This window comes from Pistacia vera, unplaced genomic scaffold, assembly GCF_008641045.1.
Source record: "Pistacia vera cultivar Batoury unplaced genomic scaffold, PisVer_v2 Contig154, whole genome shotgun sequence".
NCBI classification, from domain to species: Eukaryota; Viridiplantae; Streptophyta; class Magnoliopsida; order Sapindales; family Anacardiaceae; genus Pistacia; species Pistacia vera.
This window is the reverse complement of record NW_022195619.1, coordinates 266593-283430: the sequence shown is the minus strand read 5'-3', so window position 1 is coordinate 283430 and position 16838 is coordinate 266593. Positions and strand designations below refer to the sequence as shown.

Below are 16838 nucleotides of genomic sequence, written 5' to 3'. Positions count from 1 at the left end.
TTATCAAATTACTTTTTTATGGTTTATTTTAATACTTAAACCTGAATAATAATAAATTTTTGTTATTTTCAAAACCTTAAGGAGATTTTTGTTATTTTATCACAGAACGTAGGATTAACTTATTAAAATATATATATTTTCTACAAAAATTACAATATTAATTTAACAGAAATATTCACATGGGACAGTCTTACCTATATAAATGACCCAGTGGAATAGTGCCATGTGTTATTCTCTTGATTTAATAATTTGAGAATTTTCTTTAAATTTTCTAATTATAAAATAAAAATTCTAAATCCGTTAAAACCCAAGTTGGGCCGTGGTGTCGTGATCGGCCCAGGCCCATATTTTTATTGGGCCGACTGATAGGTCTACCAAGTACCAACACATACTATTTCTAAGGTGGAACGATTATGTGGCCTACAAATGTCACCAGCTGGTGACTCTATCAGCAACAACAGCCATAAGTAGAACTGAAGACCATACACATTGCACACCGTATCACACAAAATCTCGACGACTCCTCCTAACTCTCAGAGAGACAGGCCATATCTGTTATGTGATCATTTGTTTTACCACGTATTTGGATAAAACTCTCTCTGCCACGTCACCCTTTCTTTCTTTGTTCTCCCTCACTCTCCTCAACTTTCCTCTCCATTTTCCCGCTTACCAAACATCTACTCTCCTGCTGATTTTCTCTCTGTTACATGGCCGTTAAGTTACATCAACATTCTTTCGTCTCTTCTAGGTACTCTCACTTCCTAATTATTTTTTCTTAATTTCGGTTTTTAATTAAGCTCTCAGTCTTTGATTTTTGAATTAATTAGTGCTGTTATTATGTATCGTTTTATAAATTAATTTTGAATTACAGTTTTTAATTGAAATTTGAAATGAATTTTATGTTTTGAAGATTTAGAGCTAATAAAGATTGACTGTTACTAATAATTTGGAGGGGTAAAGGAATAGCTTTGTCTTTTTTTTTTTTTTTTAAATTATTCTTTTCTTTTCTTTTTTTTTTTTTTCAAAAACATTGGAACATATTAGTGTGAATTTAGTGTTTTCTAAATGATATTTGTTGGCTACGATACTAAAAACGTTTTCTATGTTTTTATTTTATTTTTTTGAATTGTAATGCTGAAAATGTGTTTGAAAAATGGGATCTAACAGCTGTTAGTTACTTTTCCGTGAATTTCTCACTAACCAAACAGGAGTATGCTTATTATAGTGGCTGTTATTTTAATGTTGTGATTTAATTAGGTATTACAGATTGCTTCTCCATTGATCATCTTATGTGTTACCTGCAAGCATGTTGTTTCGGTTATAATAGAAAGAAAAAGGTCTTATTTTTTGGTCCTAGTTTGTTGAAAACAAGGTCATGGGAGGGACGTTATGAACAAATCCATTGACTAATTGCTTATATAGTTATAGAATGGATTAGGGAAACCTAATAAAGGGAATAAAGAAAGAAATAAGATGTTTTGATGCAAGCTTTAAAAGCCCATTGAAGTAGTCTTAAAAGACAAGCATTGTTTGCTTAAATCCTACGGCTGAGACAACCTTTAATCATAGCTTAATCTTGATATTTGTATTTGCAGTTCGTCAAATCCATGGCTGTCACGAAATTCGATCAGAACACGTATTTCCTGTAGAAGAGGGGCTGGGTTGGATTACCTATTGAGTAACTGTGGCAATGCAAGGAAGAGAAACCTTCTGAGACTTGCTATGTTAGAGAAAGGAAATTATAGTCTTAATCACCACTTGGTGGGTTGTAGGAAAATTTTTGCGAACTATTGTAAATCAAGAAGAATGGGACATTTCTTGCTCCTTGCTTCTTCAGATGATGGTGTAACTGTCAATGGGAGTCCCCAAGCAAGTACCAGTACCAATGTTGAAGAATTGAGGGTCAAACTAAATCAATCACTGCAAGGCAATGATTACTGTGATGGACTTGTTCAATCTTTACATGACGCAGCCAGAGTTTTCGAGCTGGCTATTAAAGAGCAGGGCTCATTGTCAAACTTGCCTTGGCTATCAACAGCTTGGCTGGGTGTAGATCGGAATGCATGGATAAAAGCACTTTCTTATCAGGTTTTTCTACAAACTTTTGAAACTTATTGTTTAACAATACATTAGGTTTTGGTGCTTCAAAGACAAGCATGCAGTGTTTCATATAGTTACTATATATTATATACTGATTGCGGCATACAAGTTTGCATTTCATCTCCACAATGCAACACATTTTGTTATATGTTTGTCTTAAGAAATCCATAAGTTGTAATTGAAAAAGTTTTGAGTGTTTGACATCACTTTGTGACTTCCTTAGTAGTTTTTTTTTTTTGGAAAAAGCATTGCCATTTGGCTGTATTTGTTGATGTGTATTTCTTGTGAGAAGATGCACTCCCATGATTTTCATGTTCTCGTTTATAGACGACAAACCTTACCTCATTGTCTCGTGCCTGTTCTATTATGCCATTGATTTGTATGTGGGTCGGAAATTGTAAGAATCTGTTATTCATATTTCTTCTGTTAATTGTTTAACCTGTTACTGTTTGTCTTTGATGTTTTTGAGTCTTTATGCTAGGATTTGAGACCACATTGTTTATATTATTTGATTGTATTAACTAGTGGAAAGTAACAACCACTGTACTATATCTCTTATTTCAATTATGTTCTTGGTTTGATATTTTCTGTATAATATGGTTGATGATCTGATCGTCACTATTTTGCTTTGTTTAACTAGGCTACTATTCTTCTAAGATTTGGAAAAACAAAGTGTTATTTGTTTGGTTATATTTGATTTTGTTTTGTTAGGGGGAAAAAAAACTTAAAGAAAATCTACGTTATTCTTTCATGATTTTCAGTTTGACCAAATAACCATTAAAAGCTTATCCATTGCCCAATGAGTAAATTGTAGGCACTTTTGCTACTAAAACCTTGTTTTAAGAGCCATTGCTTCTCTTTGGTAGACTTGTTTCTTAACATGTTTTCAGGTTGTTTTGAAATTTCTCTCACGTAAATTCTATATGTTTGATTAGGTGGACTGCAATAGAACATTAACACTATTATTTATTTATCTATTTTGCTTGTTTTTTTCTTCTGCTGCTGGGAATGGATTGTGAACCATTTGTGCTAATTCACAAGCCAAGGTTTTAACTTGTCCATTCTTTGCTTTATTTAGTTGCAAACATCATTTAGAATTTATGGAGTTTCATTAATTTTCAGGCTTCTGCATATTCCTTATTGCAAGCTGCAAGTGAGATTTCATCCCGGGGTGATGATAGAGACAGGGATACATATGTTTTTGTCCAAAGAAGGTAGTGAATATATTGTACTTGAGACCATCAGTCCTCATTTCTCATTGGCATTTAACATTTCAGCCTTTTGTCTGTCCAAAACTTTTACTTTTCCATCATTTATCAGAAACTCTCCTAACAAGAACTTTTGCTTAGTGGGTCTTACTGAGCTCCCATCCTTTTGATGATACAAGGATATGATACGTGTTTCTCTATTTGAGTACTGATGCTTATTTATATGTTACATCATTATTGCCATTAATTCATTGTCTTTCAAGTTTCAGTTATTTGGAAGTTTGATTACGAAGTTTCAGAATTTTGAAACGAGCATCACTGACATTCATTTTCTAATTATCCTAACCACAGCAAAAACTTGCACTTTGCTAGTCAGTGGGACTATCAATGATTTTGTGCAGTTATGGGCTGTGTTTATCCCCTTTTTTCTTTAAAGTAAAATCTGATTGTAATGTTGATTTATATGTGTTTCCATTTGATGCTATTTGTAGATTATTTGTTAGTGTGAGATCTAATTAGTCCTTTGATCTGATCAATTTGATTTTACCATTTTACTGCTGCAGCTTATTGCGACAATCTGCTCCTCTGGAGAGCTTAATTAGAGATAAACTGTCAGCCAAGCAACCTGAAGCTTATGAATGGTTTTGGTCTGAGCTAATTCCAGTGGTGGTGACATCCTTTGTGAATTATTTTGAAGAGGACCAGCGTTTTGCTGCTGCTACTGCTCTGTGTGTTTCTACGTCCATGTTACTTCTTGTTGAAGTTTATAAATCTATTGATGATTGAAAAGTTCTTGTGGTAACAATGTTACTTTTAAATTTGAATTCAGGACTGGGAAAGGTTTGTCCTTGGGCTCAGGAAATGCCAGCGACATTTCACTCCTCATGCTTGCATTGACCTGCATTGCTGCAATCACAAAGCTTGGTCCAGCCAAAGTTTCTTGCTCTCAGTTCTTTTCCATGATTCCAGATATAACTGGTAGATTGATGGACATGTTGGTTGATATCATTCCCATACGCGAAGCTTATTATTCTGTAAAGGATATTGGTCTCGGCAGAGAATTTCTTGTCCATTTTGGTCCTCGGGCTTCAACATGTAGAGTGAAAAATGATCGGGGTTCTGAAGAGGTGATTTTTTGGGTTGATCTTGTACAGGAGCTGCTTCAGCGAGCTATAGATAGGGAGAAAATATGGTCAAGACTGACAACATCCGAAAGCATTGAGGTTAGTGATCAGCTTTTAGAGACAATCTGTGTGTTTGCCAAGCCTTCAAATGCTGGCTTATTGAATGAAAAGTTTGAACCAGGATATGTTTGATACTGATATACTCCTTGGACAACTGAAGTGTTAGACCTCAATCTCACATCCCTGAAACATAAATATATTATAATGAGGAGATTTTATTGATAGTCAAAATAATCACCAATATAGGCTGTTGGTTATCTCGTATGAATAACGGTTAGGATATGTAAGGATGAAGAAAAGGGAAGAAGAGTAGCAGATAAATTAGGAACTGTTGTGATCCCATTCATCTTCTATTTGTTCCATACATTTTGATTTTAATTAAATTCTCGTGACAAATATGCATATGTGCCAAAATGCTTAAACTGCAGCATGCAATCTCTGGATGTTCCCTAACCATTACTTTTCTTCCACTGATTATTTCTGTAGGTTTATCTATTCTGGTAGGCCTGACTAGGAAAAGAGAATATAGAAATGTTCTACAAGTGTAAAAGGAAACAGTATGTTTCTCCTCCAACACTATATTATTGAATCTTCTTACTCCACTTGGAAAAGTTAAAATTAAAAATCAATTTTTAATAAAACGGTTAACATGATAGATGACTGGTGACAATGCTGAATTCCTGTACACTTTTGCGTGGATGCACTATCAATGTGTTAAATGCGTGGAACCTGTTATTGAAAGTAAACAATGATTTATTGCAGGTTTTGGAGAGAGATTTGGCAATATTTGGATTCTTTATTGCCTTAGGCAGAAGTACACAGTCCTTTTTATCTGTAAATGGATTTGATGTCATAGACGATCCTCTTGAAGGCTTCATTAGGTAATTTTTGGTATATCACAAGTTTCTTTTCTTTCAGATCTATTGTTGTGTCATATGGTTTCTGTTTATACTAGTGTTTGGTTCCTTGATGTAGGTACCTTATTGGAGGCAGTGTGTTATACTATCCTCAACTTTCATCAATCAGTTCATATCAATTGTATGTGGAGGTCAGCATGTATGGTTATTCCCATCACATAAACATGCTTCATGTTGAAGTGTTGTAACTCATTATGCTTTTCAATCAACAGGTAGTTTGTGAAGAGCTAGATTGGCTTCCTTTTTATCCTGGTAACTCTGGCACCCCAAGACAGTCCCATGTCCACAAAAGTAAACAAGAAGGTCCCCCTAATGCTGAAGCTATCCCCCAAGTATTAGATGTTTGTTCTCACTGGATGCAGAGCTTTATTAAATACAGTAAATGGCTGGAGAACCCTTCCAATGTTAAGGCAGCAAAATTCTTGTCTAGGGGGTAATTGAGCTTATGGTTCATTATTTATAGAACAATGCAGGATCAAATATAAATAAAGTAATTTTAACAATCTTCCGTCTTTAATGTCTAGGCATAACAAGTTGACGGACTGCATGAAAGAACTTGGCATGTCAAAGTGAGGTTTTTTTTTTTAATAATTCTCTCTCTTTCTCTTTCTCTCATATACACATAGGTTCACTATTTCTTTCAGGGATATGATACTGAATCAGTAATATATTATCTGAATGTGTGAGCTGGTCAATGAAATATCAGTTACACATCAATATTTTACAACTTGCTAGATACTTGAAGCGCTATCAGAATGCTTTACTAGTTTGGGGGTGGTTGTATTTAACCACTGAGAGTAAGAGGAGAGTCCTAGGAAGATTCTATTATAGTTGGGATAAGATTCTAAGAGGCAGTGTTGTTAAATTGATAAACTTCTATTGGAATTTCATGAACCAATTTTGTATTGCGGTGGTTTCTTTCTTTTTTTCAAGAGCTTTTATTGTTGTTGTTTATTAATTTGAACTCTGTAGTATGGAAAATCTTGTAACCCCATTTTTCTCTTGTTAAATAAGTGTCACAATTATAGGAACATTATGCTTTTTTAATTGTTAGTGCTTTCAGTTAATCCTTACTCAGAAAATGCCATGCAGAAATGAGATGACAGAGAGCACTGAATCTGGAATTCATTCACCAGCTGAGAAAGATTCAGATTCTTTTGATAAGGTTGATCTTTTCCCTTAAAATATATTCATTTAAAAATCTACCATATTTTATTAGGATCATGTTAATGTGAAATTCAGAATTTTGTTATGTCTCTTCTGGCTAAAATCTAGCAAGGGATTTCAAAATGTCAATACCAGCATTCTAGCTGATAAATTAGTCATCAACTGTGCATTATAAATTACTCTTTAAAATAATTCTTGAAACAAAGCTTAACAGTTGTGAAGTAGCATCGTTGTTTAATCAGATGATGTGTTTCTTGGGCTGCTATATTTGTGGAAGATTTTTCCATCACATTGTAAAGGCTAACTTAGCTAAGTTGTTGAAATTGTAGTTGGAACTTTGGTGTGCTTTTAGGTTTTTATATTGGTTAAATAAATTGATCTGATGAAATTGTGGAGACTTTATGTTAGGAATAATAATAATAATCATAAAAAACAACTGGAAAGGCACTACCTCCTCTAAACGGCTGGAAGTTAATTGTTGGTTTCTGTGGAAGGACATCCAGGACATACGTATATGCAATAAAATCCTTCACAAGCTGAGCATCATTGCTTAGCATTTATGCTCGTGGTGTCTTATTTCCTTCTTATTTTATTTATTTTTCCATGTGCTGTTGCGGATTTTTGGGACCATTTGATGCTATTTTCTCTAAAATATGTAAACTAAGGGTTCTCTAAAATATGTAAACTAAGGGTTCAATTAATTTCCATCAGGAAACAAAATCTTGTTCAAACACTCAGAAATTAAAAGGTTCTGATCAGAAAGTATGGTACATGAACTGCTGTGTTGGTCTACTGCACTACATGATTTTTGGATTTGATATTAAAATTAAGTATCAGTTAAAGAACTCCTAGCAGTTGTATTTATTTACATATATTTGGAAGAATGACTATTAATGCTGAATTCATCAGTTTCAAGATTTAAGATGTCTCAAATTTTGCCTACTGCAATATGTTATATATCGCTGGCCTTTCAGTATTGGTGTTTGGTGTTTAACATGCATATATGGGTCTATCAATCCTATGCACCAGTCCCTCTGCTATGTCCTTTTATTCTGATTATGTGGTGTCATTTACATTCAATGTTAGGCATTGGAGAGTGTTGAAGAAGCTTTGATAAGACTCGAAAAATTGCTTCAAGAATTGCATTTGGCAAGTTCTACATCTGGAAAAGAGCAATTGAAAGCTGCTTGTTCTGACCTTGAGAAAATAAGAAAACTTAAGAAAGAGACTGAGTTCCTAGAGGCATCTTTCAGAGCAAAAGCAGCATCTCTCAAGCAGGTATTAATCACTTTGTTTTATTTTACAATCATGCACCCAAAAACATTCTTTATTTGCTATTTTTCCAGTTGAGACATTCATTTTCTCTTAAAAGTCAATATTAGTTGTACTTCAAGATAACAGCATTCGATAATCTGTCAGTGACTTTTATTGCTATCACTAACATGATTTCAATGAATAAATTGTTAGTCATATACCTGAAGACCAGGAACCCACTAGGTCCAATACATCCTCTTTAGAAACTTGATGTTGCTATTAATAGTCCGATTGCTCATGTGACTTTTCCTACACTTCTTCAAAGTGTGATGCTAAAAACAATTGTCCATATATTCAATATTTTAATACTTCATCCGAATAATTAAGAACAAAAAGAAAGCAAAAAGAAAATAGTGTTTCACAAATTTTCCATTTATGGGGCTCATTTATGTACATTCAGTATCTTTTTTGAAGTATGAAAATATTTCTTATTGCCATTGTTACACTGGTCATCCAGGGAGATGATGACAGTGATACCCGGTCTTCTACTGGCGAACAGCAAATATACTTGAAGGGCAAAAAGAGAAGAAGTACTAACTTAATGCAAGATAGGGCCAAGAGGTATGAAGTTTGTGCAGTTGCCAACATGCTTAAACCTTCCTGTTTAGGGCATTGTTTTTATGCCACATTGAACTGCTATTTTTTCTAATTTACTTTTTTCTTTTCAGTAAATCTCGTGGATTGTTGAGCTTCATTATGCGCCCTCCCACCAGGAAGCCTGAGTCTGAGTTATCCGTTGTTGATGAATATGTATGCTTGGTCTCCTTACAAGTCATTTAGCATTGTTGTCTTTGCCATAATTATTTCAGTATCCTATTGTGTACTTCTTTAATTATTTTTAGAAGTCTGTTGCCCGTTGGATTAGTTGAAATCTAGAAATTCTTGTGTCAGAGCGTCCTGGTTACTGCCTGCATCAATACAGATCTATCATGAAAATTAATGCCATTGATCTCTTGGTCTGATCTTTACTGTATGGATTACAATCTGATCATTTTTGACATTAGACTATCTTTCTGAATTCCATTCATGATAATATGCTTACTGTTTGTGTATGCTTCTTATTTCTTGAGACTTTGAGCTAGTATATGTATAAACTTGGCTTGATTGCCTCTTGGTAGTACAAGCTAGTAAAGCCACAACGTATCCTTTCGCTGGAGTTTTCAATGTTTTATCAATTAATAGATGAAACTTCCCTAGAATATTGATGAAGTTTTCCTATATTGCTATTGTCCCTCGAATTCTTAATATCAACTATATGCTCAAGTATCGAAAGTGATTATTAATGACTTGTGATTTATCTTAACATTTTTCTTTCAGCCTTTTGAGATTACTTGCCAAATGTTCTGTTCTGCTTATATAAATAGGAAATGTACTGTATATTTCTTTCCATATAACCTATAATCGCCAAAGTCTAGATATTGTTAGAGCATCTTTCCTACTAAGTAGTCATTTATCCCAAATTCTCCATTGTGGAGTGACTAATCACTTCAGTTGAAGTTGAAAGAAGCTCCTTTCACATGTAATTTTCTCGGATAAGTAAATAAAACGTACTTAAGAAGCTTAGTACTACCTGTACATTGCTTTGGAGTGCTTTTATGAGGATTTATCAGCTGCAGAAGTTTTTCTTCAGTTCATGGGATAATAATGTTGATGCTGTAGACCAAACTTCGTTTAATTTTATTTGGTTTATGAAATTCAAATATCATTTTTCTGTTAATAGTTGGTGAGCTTTGTTAAAACAAAAATAGCTGGACTGGTTGGTGTGTGCAGGGAAATGAATATATTGAGCTGACAACTTCAAACATAGATGTTGCAAACTCAGAGTCCAATGAAATTCGCCGCTTTGAACTTCTAAGAAATGAGCTAATAGAACTTGAGAAAAGAGTTCAAAGAAGTGCTGATCGGTCAGAAAATGAGGAGGTATATCCCATAATTTTGAGAACCAAGTTTTTTCATACAATGTTTTGGATTTAGTTATATTATTAGAGGTGTCATTTTGAATACCATACTTTATGAGAAAAGGCAAGGAGCTTATTCTATGTAATATTACAATGCGTTATATTCATTGTATTTTTCAATTTTGCAATATTCTGATATTTTTATATGCATTTCCTTTAATAATAGTCCTTTTGTGACTTTAAAGAGAATTGGCCTAGTGGAATATATGTATCCCTTCTGGTGTCTCTTCTATTTGGATTGAATATTCCTATATGCCAATTGGTTTTGTAGGTTGATTTACGAATTTGCACCTGATAAACAATAAATTTCAGTTTCATATACTAATCCTAGAACCCTACACCATGTGTCATACCTCTTGGGATATTCTACTGATTAATTTATTTGACATTATATGAATTTCATTTATGATTTCCCCCATTGTTTGTCTTTCTCAGATAAACAATTTTTTTTCTTGGCATCTTGGTCTCCCCCAATTTTCTGTGGCATTGTAACTTAATGAACCCTGAGGATTTTGAGTTACAAGATTGATAGTCTGACTTGCTTTATTTAGTAAGTATAACACAATCTGCTCTGATCTTCAACAAGACTGGTAGGGAAATATATGATCGCTACCAAATTCCTAAATCTGAAGCTTGTGCAGGATTTGGTGATGTGTATAGACATAAACTTTGAGATATCTATACCAAATTGTTGATGTTTTTTTAGTAAATCATTGTTGTCTTGACACCTAGATAATGCCCTCTTTATTTTGCCTTGGGGACTGCTATTACCAAAAGAGGGCATATCATTCAAGCATAAGTTCTGTTGCTTTATTTAAAAAAAGTCTGTTAGTGGGAAGGGTGAGAGGAATGTGTTTTTACTTTTGACTTGATATTGTTATGATGTTGGCAGCACATTCTAACTGACTAATTATAATTTTTCCTTTTGCAGGATGTCAAGGTTATGAATGATAGTGCTAACCACACTGATGAAGCTAGAGACACTCAATTGGTCCAGGATCAGAAGAAAGAAAATATCATTGAAAAATCAATTGACAAACTAAAAGAAACTAGCACGGTATGAATATCTTACGAATTTCCACCAATCAAAAGATGATTGTCGTCTGATAGTGTTATATTGTAGCTTTAGCTTTAATCCAAACAAAAGAAATTTGATTTAGTTTTAAATATTAAAGCTGAAATAGATGATTGTGCTAACTGCATTGGGGAAGTGGAGTATGAAAAGAAAAGGTGGAAACTCTTAAAACCATTTGTTAACACCCCATTATATTTGTGCCCATTAATGCATCTATGGTTGCAAATTTTGCGTTTGTTCTCAACTTTTAGGAATCCCTGAGATGAGTGTTTGCTTTTATTAAGCTTTATTTCCTTTGTTGAGGTGATTATTGAGAATTGAGCCTTAACTTGTCCACATATGGGCGCTTTCTTTGATGTTTGGTGATGATTATTCTTGAAGTTGATCTCTGAATTTAGAGTTTTCTGGCTCTTTACCTTGATCGCCTGTTCTTAGGGGTATATGTTGTGAATTAATGAGCAGGATGTCTGGCAAGGAACTCAACTTCTGGCTATTGATGTTGCTGCTGCCACGGTGTTGCTTAGGAGGGCACTGGTTGGAGATGAATTAACAGAGAAAGAAAAGCAAGCTCTCCGGCGAACTCTCACTGACTTAGCATCTGTAGTACCTATTGGTGTTTTAATGCTTCTGCCGGTAAAATTCTTATTCTTGATCTTCTGCTTATACTCATTTTTCTTCCTCATCTCTTTAGTTGCTGTGTGATGCTTCATTTTCTAAATCTTCATCCCGATTATGTGAGTTTACTTTTTTGTTCATATTGAAGCAAAAGGACCATCATTGATCCATTAATTTGAGTACGATTTATGTGTTAAAACACTTTTCCATTACCTATCTGCTTGGGTTCTCAGATTAAGTTCTTAAATCTTAATAATTTGGGAAGTTCAACTGTCTAATAGAGCTTTTGAACACCTCCTGTAAGGCAGATTTAGACAAGTTTCATTGTGGTGGGTCATTAGGTTCTCGATGCTTGTACTCATTTGGAATTAGCTTATCTAAATGCCACGCACCACATCCTGGCCTTTTGGTATGTTAACTTTTAGCACATGGCTGTAACAGACCCTGTTGTACAGTTCCTTAATAGATGGACACATTAGTTTATTACTGCCAAGAAGCAGTAAAATAGTAGACAAGAATGATTTTATATATGGAAGTTCTAATTTAGGCTTGTGCCAATCCATGCATAAAATATTTGATCAAGGAAAACATTATTTTTATTTTACAGTCTCTTCACCATTGATCATTATGACATAATCTTGAGGATACCCTCTGTGCCACAGGTTACTGCAGTTGGTCATGCAGCCATGTTGGCTGCTATTCAGAGATATGTGCCAGCATTGGTACGTGTTTTCACCCTACCTGCTCTTTTGTTGGAAATTCTTCTTCAGATTTCAAATCCACACTTATCGCAAAGCCACTTTGTGTTGTTCAAACAGATACCTTCCACGTATGGACCAGAAAGGTTGGATCTCTTGAGGCAGCTTGATAAAGTTAAGGAAATGGAAACCAGTGAAGTGGACCCCGATGAAAATGTTGTGAAGTAGTATGAGTAGCACCAGCACAGTTTGTTACAATACATCCCTAAAATTGAATCAAACTCTCAATACAAGGTAATTTTTCTGCCCAGGTAAAATCACTTTGTTTTGAATTCCATTGATAATAGGTAAGCATAGAGAAGCTCATTCCATGTGTCTGGCACTCCAGGTAGGCACCAATGGCTGCAGTCTTGCGGAGCATTAGTAGGAGTGCCTGGCTCACGATGGAACGAGGGGTGACCGTCGCTCCTGAACTCTGTCAGATATGTAATGTTTAAGAACTGAACCTTCCTGTTTTCATTTCTCATCTGCTTGATTACATCTGAAATGAAATGATTATTGAGGGCCTCAGCTCCAAGCCTTGTGTAGATTGTTTCCGGTTCTCTCTCTCTATCACAGAAACCGCCTTTATTCCATGTGCCATTCCTGCAAAGTTCAAATGTAAAGCTAATTCTGGCTGTTCTTGCTGACAAATACTGCGTACTCTAAAATATAACCATTCTTCTTACCCTCTTTGATTGAATGTATATAAAGAGGTTAAAACTTATTTTTGATGTCTACTAGAACAATTTATTTTTATGTTCGGTATTTTAACTAAAATGCACAGATATTTAATTCTTGCCTGTAATGTACCGGAGAGTAGCTTCGAAAGAAAGTGTGACTTCTTTCCCGATCTAGGTTCTTTATTACCCACGACTTCAGTGTTTGCAGAGACCTTCGAAATGCTTCCATCACATCCATGGTTGTATTTATTTTCCCTCCTTCCTGAAAATAGATGCCCCTAAAGACACAACATGCCATTAATTTCCTGTAAGAGAGTTGAGACCTAGAAAATTTATGTGAGGGAAGTAATGGTTCATACATCTTTGAAGTTTTATCTTCATTCCACCAATGCCCATCGTTGAAGATTAGGACATTTGCTCCTATCCATTTCCTGGAAAACCAGTGTAACTCATCGACCCTAATGGTCCTTTGAACTTCCTGTGATGAGTTTTGTGGTGGGCGACCGATGACGACTAGGAAAGGTACTCTGTAATATTCGACTGTCATGTTATATTCCTGAAACCGCATAGAGAGAAAGCCTTTGTGTTTGGTTATGGGTTTTCCATTTTCTTCATATATTGTAGACTTGTTGGGAACTGCCTGTGCAAGCATGCAAACGAAGGACTCCCACTGGTTTCTCCCAATCGAATCACCGGCAAACACGATACGACCATTCCGGCTGTGTTCCAAAAGATCACTGGCATTGAATCTGGGATTTGCAGGAACAAAGCAAATACAATAATAAGAGATGACCAAAAGACAGGAAGTTGAATTGCTTTTAAGTTCCGTACACTAGAGTCTAGATGTTAAATACGCTTATATGGTTATTTTCCCGTACCAACTTCAGCTTAGTCCCAATTCAATATAAAGTTTAAAAGTGGAGAATAACGTTTTGTTAACTTAATTCTCTTATAAATACTTGGATATACAATATGATTAACTATAAATACTTGTACAGTGTAAAAATCATATTAGACATTATATTATATTAATTAGAACTATACAATATGATAATACAAAATTCAACATGACATTGTATTATATTGATGGGTTGTCTCCATATATCTTCTTAAGATACACGTTAAGATTACTAATAGACAAAATATTTAACTAATCAATATATTTAAATTTTTTTTTCTTTATGTACATAAAATACATTGAAATAAACAAATATTATGTCTGTTAGTGATGTTAACATGTTCATAAAGCACGCGTTAAAACAACCGAATATTGATTTGTATTGTACAACATTATAATTATACATACTATGACTTACCAAAATAAGGGAAGTAATGGTGATTTAGAGGACATGAGATGAATGAATAAATGATTTAAGTTGTTTATTTTCATGTACAGACTGATAGACATATATCTCAGCAGCCTGGCAACAAGAAGTCATGACTTTTATTGGCTTCAAATTAAATGTGGACTTGCCAGTATTAATCAACCGGCCTACCTGTCTATGAAAATACCAACTCACTTTTAATCAAACTACATATGTTGACATTTAATAAAAGTTATTCATCCACTACTCCTTTCAAAGAGGTGTCTCTATCTAACCCCATGACAAAAACTTGAAACACAAGGACCGAAATGGACGTGCTAGTCACGTGCATGCATACCACAACCATGCATCAAAAAAATACCTTGGAAGATCACAGCCCTGCGGTTGCCATCGCCATTTGAGATATTCTCCATCTTCCCGGCCATTCCGACGGCATTGAAAACCAGGATCAAGAAACGGGCAGTTTTCGTCGTACGATTGACGGGGATAAGACTCATCACGAACCCATTTTCCATAAGAGTAATCACAAACTCCTACCGATGATTTTTTATTGTTTGGTAAGATTTGAGACCAGAAACTCAAACGAAAAAGAGACTCAGGCTCGATTTCGAAAGAGCTTAAAAGAATAAAAACAACAACAGAAGAAATTAAGAGTAAAAAAAGGGTTAGTGTATATTTGAATTTCGCCTTAAGTATGAAAGAAAAAGAGTGAAAGTTCCTGTCAAATATGGATTGATAAGAGTTAGAGGGAGGAAGATCCATAAGAAGAGGATGAATATGAATAAGAAGAAGAAGAAGAAGAAGAAGAAGAAGAAGAAGAAGAGAGAGGGATCGATGGAGAAGATTTATGGCTACGGATTTGCCTTCTAAAAATAGGGATTGACTTTAAAATTATGGTAAATTAGCTACCAAATCTAAATCCTAATCAAAAGATGAGAACAACAATTAATTAATTAATTAATTTAATTAATGTAATTAATGGTGTTAGGGTTTTATATTGCCTATCACGTTTAAGAAACAACGTGCATGGCATGTTTGTAACGTCTATTTCTATAATTATAATAGTTTAAGAAACAATTTTCACTTGTTTCATGCTTAATTAATTTATTTTGTTATTTCTTTTGGTTTTTCCAACAGTTTAAGTGCAACTTTAAAAAAAAAAAAAAAAAATAATCAACACCCATTAATTATGAGTATAAGTGTATAAGATGAACATAATCAAATCTTGTTGAATCTGAGATTTTTTTTATTAAAATCAAGAGTTGGCTTATGGTTTATTTGAGGTAAAAAAATTTATTTAGCATGAAAAACACATTTGATTCACGATTGGCAATTGCGTAGAGCTAATTGACTTGTTTAAACTTTTGCATTAGTCTCTTTCACTGTTAAATTAATTAATCATAAATTTTCTTAATTCTAGATTCTCCACAAATAAAGGAATCTACAATATCATCACCACAATAATTTTAGTCAAATTCCAATTTCTTTTATCTTATAATATTGCTCATTGTTGTAAATCGTTATTTCCATTGTATGTTTATTTTATTATAATTTTACATGTGATCAATTTTTAATTCTAGATAGGAAAGATTGAATCCATCAGCTATGTTATCCATTGAAAAGTAGATAGTATTACAAAATTAAACCATTTGTATCTAAAAAATATAAAGAAAATAGTTTTTAATTAACATAATTTTTTTTTTTTTTTTTATTATTAGATACGAAAATACCTCATATAGAGTTTTCACCATAGGCCAAAAATTTCACTATGTTAACACATTTAAAGACAAAATTGAAAATTAATTGTATATTGTTGATACAGAATTCTGCACCAACTAGCGTGATCCGATCGACCTTGCCGGGATCGGAATCGATGTGTGCGTGATTAGTGAAAATCAGTGATGAATATGAATGAAATGAACTAAGAACAAAGAGATTTTTAAAGTGGTTCAGCCAGGTTAACAGCCTACATCCACTGTGTTTTTTTATTTGCTGTGAGAGCTTACAATGCGATTTTTTATCTGAAATTCGTAACTCCCTCCTCATTGTCTGAGAGGGTTTATATACAAGATTGGTACGAAGGAAAAAACAAAATTTAGGGATTACAACTTATTCGAATCATAATTCTAATATCCTCGCGACAGGGCGCTGTGATTGTGCAATGATTACTGTTGATACAGTCATTCCCACAATATCTGGGATCTGAAGTAATCTGTGGATTGATTGAATTATTCGCGACTAGCTTATGCTGAGTCGAGCTATAGCTCGACGAGCTTATGTTGGATCGATTAATCATAGTTGTCGAGCTCATTCTGAGTCGAGCTATATCCTAGAATTGGCCAGAGCTTGGCAGAAAACTCACACATAACATTTACCCCCTAGTGTTCGATGCTCGTTTCGAGCTTCAAAGACTATTGCTCGATCTGATGTCAAGTTCAGCTTCGACAAGAGTCTCCGAGTGCGTGTCCGATCGGGCCCCCATGATCGACCTTGTGCTTGGCCGACGTACCTCACACTTGGATCTTTATTCCTCATGGTACTTGTCAAAACTCAGA

The 16838-nt window shown here is 34.3% G+C and overlaps 2 protein-coding genes across 3 annotated transcripts; one reads left to right on the top strand and one right to left on the bottom strand.

Moving 5' to 3' along the window:
* The first annotated feature begins 510 nt into the window (after nt 1-510).
* LOC116124635 lies at nt 511-13006 on the top strand. 2 transcript variants are annotated; one of them, XM_031410357.1, is made up of 19 exons: nt 511-748; nt 1596-2088; nt 3223-3314; nt 3872-4036; nt 4138-4531; nt 5255-5373; nt 5468-5540; nt 5622-5842; nt 5934-5978; nt 6502-6574; nt 7663-7854; nt 8348-8451; nt 8559-8640; nt 9661-9810; nt 10780-10905; nt 11386-11556; nt 12201-12260; nt 12357-12530; nt 12625-13006. In XM_031410357.1, exons 1-18 carry the CDS (start codon nt 708-710, stop codon nt 12462-12464), a joined length of 2709 nt encoding a protein of 902 aa, XP_031266217.1. In that variant the 5' UTR covers nt 511-707; the 3' UTR covers nt 12465-12530; nt 12625-13006. The 2 variants fall into 2 exon arrangements, with proteins under 2 accessions (XP_031266217.1, XP_031266218.1); XM_031410358.1 differs by lacking the exon at nt 5934-5978.
* On the bottom strand, nt 12498-15080 carry LOC116124636 (protein trichome birefringence-like 9). Its single transcript, XM_031410359.1, has 4 exons — nt 14645-15080; nt 13318-13707; nt 13078-13236; nt 12498-12881 (listed from the first exon to the last, which is right to left on the bottom strand). The coding sequence occupies exons 1-4, from the start codon at nt 15043-15045 to the stop codon at nt 12554-12556; spliced, it is 1278 nt and encodes a 425-aa protein (XP_031266219.1). The 5' UTR covers nt 15046-15080; the 3' UTR covers nt 12498-12553.
* Nucleotides 15081-16838: the final 1758 nt, after the last annotated feature.

Coding starts and splice junctions, on each gene's coding strand:
- LOC116124635 (XM_031410357.1), top strand. CDS start 708: ATGGCCGTTAAGTTACATCAACATTCTTTCGTCTCTTCTAG. Junction 2,089..3,222: donor TAAAAGCACTTTCTTATCAG/GTTTTTCTACAA, acceptor ATTAATTTTCAG/GCTTCTGCATATTCCTTATT. Junction 9,811..10,779: donor ATCGGTCAGAAAATGAGGAG/GTATATCCCATA, acceptor TTCCTTTTGCAG/GATGTCAAGGTTATGAATGA.
- LOC116124636 (XM_031410359.1), bottom strand. CDS start 15,045: ATGGATCTTCCTCCCTCTAACTCTTATCAATCCATATTTGACAGGAAC. Junction 13,237..13,317: donor GAAGATAAAACTTCAAAGAT/GTATGAACCATT, acceptor TTGTGTCTTTAG/GGGCATCTATTTTCAGGAAG. Junction 12,882..13,077: donor TACTCTCCGGTACATTACAG/GCAAGAATTAAA, acceptor TGAACTTTGCAG/GAATGGCACATGGAATAAAG.